Raw genomic sequence first — 9,934 nt, 5'->3', positions numbered from 1 at the left:
GTGTACCCTTAACGTAGTTCTCGGCGATATTCAGCGTGACACAGTGTGACAAGGCTTAACCTTTGAATTACAAGCACAACAGAAACAGGAAGTAAGAGTGAGAGAAAGTTGTGGTGAAAGAGTACAGCAGGGTTCGCCACCATCCCCTGCCGGAGCCTCGTGGAGCTTTAGGTGTTTTCACTCAATAAACACTCACAACGCCCGGTCTGGGAATCGAAACCACAATCCTATGACCGCGAGTCCGCTGCCCTAACCACTGGCCCATTGCGTCTCCACCTGTATTAATATATACAAGTTACTTAAAACTAACACATAGCATCTACATGGTTGCTTAATACAAACACAGAGCATCTGTATATTTGCTAACACTAACACACACAACAACTTCACTAATGCACAGAACTTAAAAAAACACAGTAGCTGTATAATTGCTAATAGTAACAAACACAGAAGTTGTGTAATTTCTTAGAACTGAAACTCACAACAGGGCAGCTGCTTGTAGTAGAACACTACTAACACACACTCAGCAGATGAGTAAGCTAAATCTATAAGACAGAAGAACTGCAGTTTTTAGTACGAAGATCCACTGTATCACACATATTTACTATTCAGTTCCCTTAGCTTACCATGTGTATGCGTGTCTTTGTATGTGTTTGTTCCCCATCACTGCTTGATAACTGGTGTTGGTTTGTTTACATCGCTGTAACTTTGTGGTTCAATAAAAGAGACCCGACAAAATAAATACCAGGCTTAAAAAAAAGAAAATTTCAAGGTGGTGTCCCAGCATGGCTGCTGCGTAACAATTGAGTAAAAAGTAAAAGATATATACAAGGACTACAATAGGTTTTGTAGAAATGTTTTTTTTTTATTACAAATTTTGTAATTTTATAAACATTATGAAATATTACAAATGTAGAAAAATAATTTGAATGTTTAAAATAGTGGTAGAACAAGCTTGGCAGAGAATGGTACAGCAGAAGAGAGAAAAGATTGAGAAGAACAAAAACAAACTAATATCTGAGATGAAATTATTAGCAAAAGAATACATACATACATACATACATACATATATATATATATATATATATATATATATACATATACACACACGTGCATACACACTGACAGTGGGGAGAAAGGATTAGAAAATTTGTTTTAGAAGAAAGCTATGAAGGTGAGGAGTAACAAAATGCATGCATTATAGAGAGTAGAAGAAGCAGCAGAACATATTTTTTCAGGCTTACTGAAGGTTTTAAGAATGTTTTTGTATGTATGAGGTATGAATTTCTTTGGCTCAGCAATATATGAAAGCCCAATTGCACTATCCTTGAAAAGAAGATTTTTACCACCACTGGATGTGAATAGAAGATCCTTGGTTTCACTGGATGTCAAATCCATGTAACTGAATACACTGTACATACGCTTTGCCACTTCGTCGTCATTGAAAACCATTGCATGTGCAGGAACTTTGGCAAGATGACATTTGAGCCAGTTTTGAACTGATTCATGTGAGCCATCGTTACATAAAAGTTCGTAATTTTCTGATTTTAGATTCTTTTCCCATCCTTCTTTTCCATTACCATCAGTGCTTTCCAAAACTGTTGTGTGTTTCACGAATGCCACCTCACCATTATTCTCAACTAGACATCGGAAAGCACCTGTATAGCCATAGTATTTGTTGTCCTTGCTTGCAGAACATTCCTTACCATTATTTGGGCAAAGTGCACACAAAGATGCAGGGTTATCATCATTTGGATTATTTTTCTTGTCTAAAGCTCCAGGAACGCAACTTTGAGAGAAATATTTTCCAACATTGTGAGCAATACTATCATTTTTAATCTCACCCTTTTCAATTAACAAACCAACTGGCACCTTCCATCCTGATGTTTTACCATATCCAGTGTGACATGATTTGGCATCTAAATGAGAGAAAGAGGTGGGAGGGAAAATTTATTTTAAAATAAAACTAAAAAAATTTAAAATAACATTGGTCAAAATAACGAATATGCTAACACACACTGAATTGATTTACTGAAAATGAATACTATTTCTAACAGTAATGAATAATTAAAATGACCAAATGTAACAAAAATAAATTTGTTTTTTTAAATTCAAATGTTTTCAAGACAACCAATAAGAACAAACAGATCTATCAATTCACATGTAAGTAAACATTTGAACAGCCTGAATTCTGACTCCCACAATGCACTGGTTCACATAGGCACATCATTAAGGTTTATACTTTCTTTTTGTAGTGGTGTATCTAAGACAAGCTAGCTCATTGCTCTCAAAGCTGTATCAATGATAGGATTTCAACTCAATTCAAGTACAGCAAAACATTCATCAATTACACAGTAGTATTACTGTTTGAGGAAGTACATCCAAATAAGGATCTTCTATGGAATTATTCAACATACTTGCAATAGCAACCAATTCTCCCCCAAATGACATCTTACTAGAGTAGTTACTAACCTTTTTCCAACCAAAAAACTCTTTCAATTAAACAATTTTACCCATAGGACACTTGGGTTTTTGAAATGACACGATTTTATAAACTAACAACAAATATACTATTCCAATTCCATAACTTAATAATTAGATATTTTATACTGTATTCATTTCAGATTTTGAACATAACTCATGAATTTCCAAGGGTGCTTGGACCTTAGATTAGGAACCATTCTCTTACCAGCTTAAAGAAGGAAAGACAATGGAGTATCTGATATTGCTCATATTATCATTATCATTCATTTAATATCCACCATTCCATGCTTGCATCAATAAGGTGAAGATAAACTTACTTGGAAATGGATGCGTTACATACAATTAAATAAGTAATAAATTGTATATATATATATATATATATATAAATATACATATGCATATTTTGGTATTGGACATCACCAATGGCGCAAAATAACATGAAATACACAAGTAAATGAGTTAAATACGTAAACGAGAAAAAAAAAAAGGAAAAACAGGACAAGTAAACACAAAGAAAAGACCCTTCATCAGTTGTTGGCTGTCTATCTACTCTTCATTTCAAGTATTCAACAACAATATGAGCCTCCATAGGATTTATGGAGGGTCAAAGTCGGAAACAAAAACATGACAGTAGAGACATACAAAGAAACCAAGCAAAAACAAACATGGAGGGTCGTTAGACCAGAATGTGAGGAATATAGTGAACGCTGGGAAAAACATCTTTTTTGAAAAGAGAAAAGACAGAAAACAGAGTAAAAAAACACATCCTTCTTTTCCTCTCTCCATCTCTCTTATGATGTCTGATTCCACTTGAAGTTGAATATATATTGTGTTAAGATTCATTATCAATCAATTATCCTTATTGGGAAGAAACAGTCAAAAGTAACCACCACATACAATAATCACCAAACATCTCCACTACTTAACACCGTCCAAGTTTGGGGTTAATAATCTTAATCTTTAGTTACAGTTTCTCATTCTAACTACATAATAGGCAGAATTGTCAGATTAAGACAGTAGAACACAGTATTGACTTACAAATATGCTTAATATAATTTGTAGTATATTATGGCTGCATAATGAAATACACTTACATAATGTTGATGACCTGTCTCTACAGGTCATCACCATGAGATAGTTGCCTCTACAGTATGAATCTGTTATTGGACATATCGCACGCTAATTTCATCAACTATACTCTTCTGTGCTGGCTTAGGGTATTAATTTAGGAGTTTTCCTTCTCCAGGATTGATTGCTTTCACCAAGGCTAAGGAGCTTGATCTACCCTTACAAAAATCTATTTAACTCATAGATGGGACCCTGACAGGTCAGAATAGACCTGAGAGTAATGATAATTAAGGGCTGACCACATACACCCCCACAATTCCAGAAGTCCCAGACTTGAGCCTTGCCACCAGATGCAGTTTAATGTCATACTCAAGACATTCATACATATATACAACAGGCTTTTATCTAGTTTACATCTACCAGTTTCCACTCACAAGGCACAGCTCAGTTTGAACACATAGTAGAAGATGCCCAAGACATTGTGCAGTGCTGACAAACCTGGGAAAATGTGGTGGCAAAGTGAACTTAACCACACAGCAATGCATGCGAATAAACCAGAAATAAATAGAAAAGCAAGAGGTCCATTTCAAATATAAATGGTATGACAAACCTTTCAACTTAGGAAACGCCAACGTGGAGCCTTTCTTTACTACAGCCACAGCATAGTAGGAGGCTTCCTCAGCACCCTCGTCTGTTATATGAGTTTCAGATATTACAGGTTTAACGTCACATCTAAAGAAGAAATAGAAATATAACAATAATAATAATAACAATAATAAATTGTTTGTACCTGCCATCTGCATTTAGCACAGGTGTTTTTTAGCTGAAAGTTGTTATGAGAACAAATGGCAGGAGTATTAGAATATTTCTTTAGAATCATTTTCAGTTAATAAATATGATAAAATGTATTCTGTTTCTGGTTATCTACATATAAAGTAGGTGCAGGTACGGTTGGTAAGGTTGAGAAGTTTAGGAAGTTTAGTTGTCGCCCACATGGTTTTGAAATCAGCCCCATTGCATGGCAACACCTTGGGCAAGTGACTTCTATTGTTCCAGGTCAACTAATGCCTTGAGGCAGAGAATTTGGTAGATGAAAGCTGAAAGAAGCCTGTCATGTGTGTGCAAATGTTTACAAAATTATGCTGAACAGCAAGTAAAGAGGATGGCATCAGCATTTGTGATTGCATTGCAACTGGTTAAATCTATTGACAATTCCTGCCTACAAAATTGTTTGCTGCCTCTGTGTTCTTGAAATACTTCTAGAATAAAAGCTCCATACTTATAAAACAAGGGCTAATGACATCTGGTTGTAAAAACTCTGCCTAATATCTACTTCTGCTTAGAGGCAGCAAGCCGGTAGAATCGTTAGCATGCCAGGCAAAAAGCCATTTCATTAGTCTATACATTCCGAGTCCAAATTCTGCTGAGGTCAACTTTGCCTTTCATCCTTTTGGGGTTGGTAAAAAGGACCAGTTGAACACAGGGGTTGATGTAATTGACTTACTCCTCCCCTGAAATTGTTGACCTTGTGCCAAAATTTGAAACCAACATTTATTTCTGCTAAAGATTATTCAGTGAAATGTAATGTTTATTTATTGACATTGTTTTGAATTAACCATGGATTATCTCACAGCTTCAAAATTTCAACGATGTGATAGTTTATTATTAGAATGATTGTATATAATAAGTGCGAGAGGTAAGATAAGGCTCATTTAAACATAAAATAGGTAGAATATTTGGGCTGGATACGACCAGTTTAAATGCTAAAGTGTTAAAGCATAACTAGCAATGGAAATGCAGCATAGGATTGTGCTTGTGTGTTTGTGTTTATATTCCATATCTTTGCATAAAAGTGTTGAGTGAAAAAAAAAAAACCCTGGTATTCATTGGCTTTCTCTCTCAACAAGCCACCCTGTATTTGTGTGCTTTTTGAAGATGACTTCGATTAAAAAAATTCATTACTTTTAAAAACAGATGTGTTAGTGAGAGAAAGGACATTTATATATATAATACAGATGTCTGTTTGTATGTGCAGCTGCATGCATTTCTACATTTTACAACTGATTTGCACCAAATTTCATACATAGGTTTCTGAAGTCCTATTATGCATCATAGGCTATTTTATTTTTCCGTACATCGATTGTGTCCCCCCACCTCACCCCAGGGAAGATAACCCTCTTACGCTTCTCTCTTGGCCCCATAATTCCAGCATTCTGCCTCCCATCTTCCCCAAAATTAATCTTTTGCTTGCTTATGGCCTACAAATATAGTTGCAGGCATGCACTTTCACAGAAATTCAGGCAGGGGACCCCTTGGTGGGGGAGGACGAATAAACCGATTTTGATGAATGTTGAAGTGGATATCTTCAATGCAACAAAACTTAATGCAACTTATGAAAGGTGCCCCTGTCATGCTCCTCAGGAATTTGGAACCCCCCAGGCTTTGCAACGGCATGCATCTGGTTGTCCAAAAGGCAATGCCTCATGTTATTTTGGCAACAATACTTACAAAATGTGGTAAGGGGGATACTGTCTTCATACCAAGGATACCTCTCATTCCATCTGGTAAAGACATTCCTTTCACATTCAGAAGGCTGCAATTCTCTCTCTGGCTCAGTTTTGCCATGTCGATTAACAAATCACAAGGTCAGACGCTGATGGTTGTAGGACTTAATATAGAAGAACCCTGCTTCTCCCATGGTCAGCTGTATGTTGACTGCTCTCGAGTGGGGAGCTGACATAATCTATTTTCTTTTGCAACTTGCAAGAAAACCCAAAATATAGTCTATAAGGAAGTTTTGTAGGTGCCCTGTCTACCAACAAGTAATCGCTGATTTTTTTGTACAAGTGCTTACATTTGCTATATCTGTATGCTATTTTTGTTCTTTTGACAATAACACGTATGCCTCTGAAGTTGCTTTTGCTATATGTTATAAATGTTTGATGTCTCTGATGTCTCTGCATTTATATGTTGTTATCATGCTTTGCTATCGATGTTCCATAGTTTTAACTTAATTAATCTACTTTTCCCTACATCTTAGTTACATATTTTTTTGACATGCCAGCATGATCTTGCCAAGGCCGTTTTTGTGGCCACTGACTTTTACATGTTTTTCTAGGTTACAATCTCAAATAACCAGCAAAAAAACAAATTTCAGCAAAATTTCAACTCAGAATGTACATGAGTAAAACAATTTATTCCAGTGATCTGCAACCTATGCTATTTCATTGCTCCTGAAGGATCATCATCATCATCATCATTTAACATCCTTTTTCAATGCTGGCATGGGTTGGATGGTTTGACAGAAGTTGGCCAGCTGAAGAGCTGCCCAGGCTCCATGTCTGTTTTGGCATGGTTTCTATGGCTTGATGCCCTTCCTAATGCAAAACCACTTTACAAGGTGTACTGGGTGCTTTTACACAACACCAGCAAGATTCTAAAAGAAACATAATCAATAATTATTAATAAGGAGAAAAATAATCAATAATTCATACGTTGACAGTGTAGAATATGACCGATACATGATTACTTGAGCGGGCAAGAGCAGCTGGGTGAGTCAATGCCTCCCATTAACTAGCTTAAGGATTGAAAAAGTATTGAAAAGTCATTGATTTTAGTTTTGAAATTTATTATAGACAATGAACACATTTGTAGTGAATAAACTATGAACAAAATAAAAAAAATCTATGTAAATGAAAAGAAGTAAAGACTTACATGTCATCTTTAAGTGCATCTACAATAATCCCACCATCTAAAACAACAAAATCAGCATGCTTGTCTGTTACTTTTCTAACACAGTCATGAGCATCTGCACCCTTCACACATTTCAGTTTATTGGTTGCACGTTTTGCAGCAAAAGCCAATTTCAAATCTGAACATTTCTTCATTTCTGCATCACTCACAGTGCACCATCTTAGATCATCTTTACAAGTGTGATAATACTCAAATGTATTGAAAAATCCATCACCTTAAAAAATAAAAAAAATAAAACATATCTCTCTATATATCATCATCATCATCATAATCATCCCCCTTTAATGTTCATTTTCCATGCTAGCATAGGTTGAATGGTTTGACCAGAGCTGGCAAGCTTGGAAGCTGCATCAGGTCCCAATCTGATTTGGCATGGTTTCTACAGCTGGATGCTCTTCCTAATGCTAACCATTTTACAGTGTGCTGGGTGCTTTTAACACACACACACACACATACATATCAGCAACAGGAGCACCACCATCACCAGCATCTCCATAAAATTCATTTTTCCATGCTTGGATGGGTCAGATACAATTTGTTGAGATATATTTTCTATGTCTGAATGCTCTTCCCGTCACCAACCCTTACAAGAAAGTTAACATTTTCCCATGGCTGTAAATGTTTTCATGGAAGATTGGAAATGAGGGACACTATTTGTATTATGGTGACACTCATTTTGAAACAGTATGTGATGTCAAGATAAGGAGATACAAAAACAAATCCACACACACAACATATAATAGGTTTCTTTCAGGTTTCTATTTCCTAAATCCATTTATGAGGCTTTGGCTGGTCAAGGGCTATAGTACAAGACATTTGACAAGCCATTCAGCTACACTTAGTTTCCTCAATAACCATCAAATTATTAAGTATGGTAGTCTATTAAACACTCTCCAGATCAGTGGCAGTCTGGGATAGTGGTTTATTTTTAACCCAATATTTATCCTGCAGTTGCCTCCCAAGGAAAAAACTGCATCTCTGGTGCCTTGTCCCAGAACAAAGCCAAACTTCATCTCATCTAGGTCTACTCTGTCACAGATCAATTGTGTTATGATAATCTAAGTGATTTTCATAATTTGATCTAGTAGTTTGACTCCTCTATAGTCGTTTAACTCTCTGGAGGCGCAATGGCCCAGTGGTTAGGGCAGCGGACTCACGGTTTCGATTCCCAGACCGGGCATTGTGAGTGTTTATTGAGCGAAAACACCTAAAGCTCCACGAGGCTCCAGCAGGGGATGGTGGCGAACCCTGCTGTATTCTTTCACCACAACTTTTATCTCACTCTTACTTCCTGTTTCTGTTGTGCCTGTAATTCAAAGGGTCAGCCTTGTCACACTGTGTTACACTGAATATCCCCGAGAACTACGTTAAGGGTACACGTGTCTGTGGAGTGCTCAGCCACTTGCACGTTAATTTCACGAGCAGGCTGTTCCATTGATCGGATCAACTGGAACCCTCGACGTTGTAAGCGACGGAGTGCCAACACATACACAATCCAATGTATTCATGTGTTCTTCACTAAACAAGTTGTTTAACTCTAACATATCTTCTCTGCCTTTGTTGCAGTTTACAATGATACTTCTACATCAGGTGTCCTATCTCACCAGATATTTGTGGCATCTCTGCAACTAACCCTGACAAACCTGCAGCTTTCCATCTCTTCATATCCTTGATTGCTTTATCTACCATGCTACTGTCAACTTGAACACACACACACACACAAGTATAATAACAAAGTACTGCTTACTTACCCATTATTGTTTTATAATCTTCATTTGTTTCTTTGAAATTCTTGCTATCACTGAAAGTATGAAGGTGTTTCTTAATTTTGTCTGCATTTTCTTTAAGTGCTTTAGTAATGTCTGTCAATTTACCATTTTCTATTTCAGGAGAGGTAACAAAGACATCTGATGGTCTAGTTGCCCAATTGCACTTTTCATAGTCAGATTGATTTTTCACTTGCCCGTCAGGACAGAGCAGAGATAATGAACCTGATTTTCCCAGTTGCTTGTGGCTAACAAATGCAATATCCCCGTTATTGTGCTGAAGGCATTTTAAAGCACCTTCATATCCAGCATACGTGCTATTCGATGAACAGTCTGGACAAAGTTTGCAAACAGCAAGGCGGTTGGTAACTTTAAGAGAACAAAAAAAATACAGACATGTTTATAGTATATGTGTGTGTTTTCAAAATATATTCAAACAGTAAATATCTCAAAGGAAAAGCAAACTTAGATTAAGGCTGCATGATTGGAAACACAAACCTGAATGCTAGAATTTGGAACTATTTAGTTATGATATATCAAAAGATAATCTAAACTATGTGTGTGTATATATATATATATGTGTGTGTGTGTGTGTGTGTGTGTGTGTGTGTGTGTGTGTGTGTGTGTGTGTGTATACATATATGCACACACACACATACATATATATATATACACACACACACATATCTACACATATATATGTATACACACACATATGCTTACATATATATATATGCACACACACACATATATACACACGCACACACATATATATACACATGTATATATATATATACATAGATACATACATATATATATATGTATACACATATACATAAATGTATATATATATATATATATAT

At 36.2% G+C, this 9,934-nt stretch overlaps 1 protein-coding gene across 1 annotated transcript in view; it reads right to left on the bottom strand.

Moving 5' to 3' along the window:
* Window positions 1–842: 842 nt before the first annotated feature.
* LOC106869605 (melanotransferrin) overlaps window positions 843–9,934 on the bottom strand; it is a 27,197-nt gene continuing 18,105 nt past the window's right edge. The window contains exons 5-8 of the mRNA XM_052974593.1: window positions 9,057–9,440; window positions 7,267–7,519; window positions 4,163–4,284; window positions 843–1,919 (exon numbers count right to left, since the gene is read on the bottom strand). Of these exons, the coding sequence (XP_052830553.1) occupies window positions 1,156–1,919; window positions 4,163–4,284; window positions 7,267–7,519; window positions 9,057–9,440 (1,523 nt within the window). The 3' untranslated portion in view covers window positions 843–1,155. The remainder of the gene's footprint in view (window positions 1,920–4,162; window positions 4,285–7,266; window positions 7,520–9,056; window positions 9,441–9,934) is intronic.

Source organism: Octopus bimaculoides, chromosome 18 (genome assembly GCF_001194135.2).
Source record: "Octopus bimaculoides isolate UCB-OBI-ISO-001 chromosome 18, ASM119413v2, whole genome shotgun sequence".
Lineage (NCBI taxonomy): Eukaryota > Metazoa > Mollusca > Cephalopoda > Octopoda > Octopodidae > Octopus > Octopus bimaculoides.
This window is presented reverse-complemented; position numbering and strand designations above follow the sequence as displayed.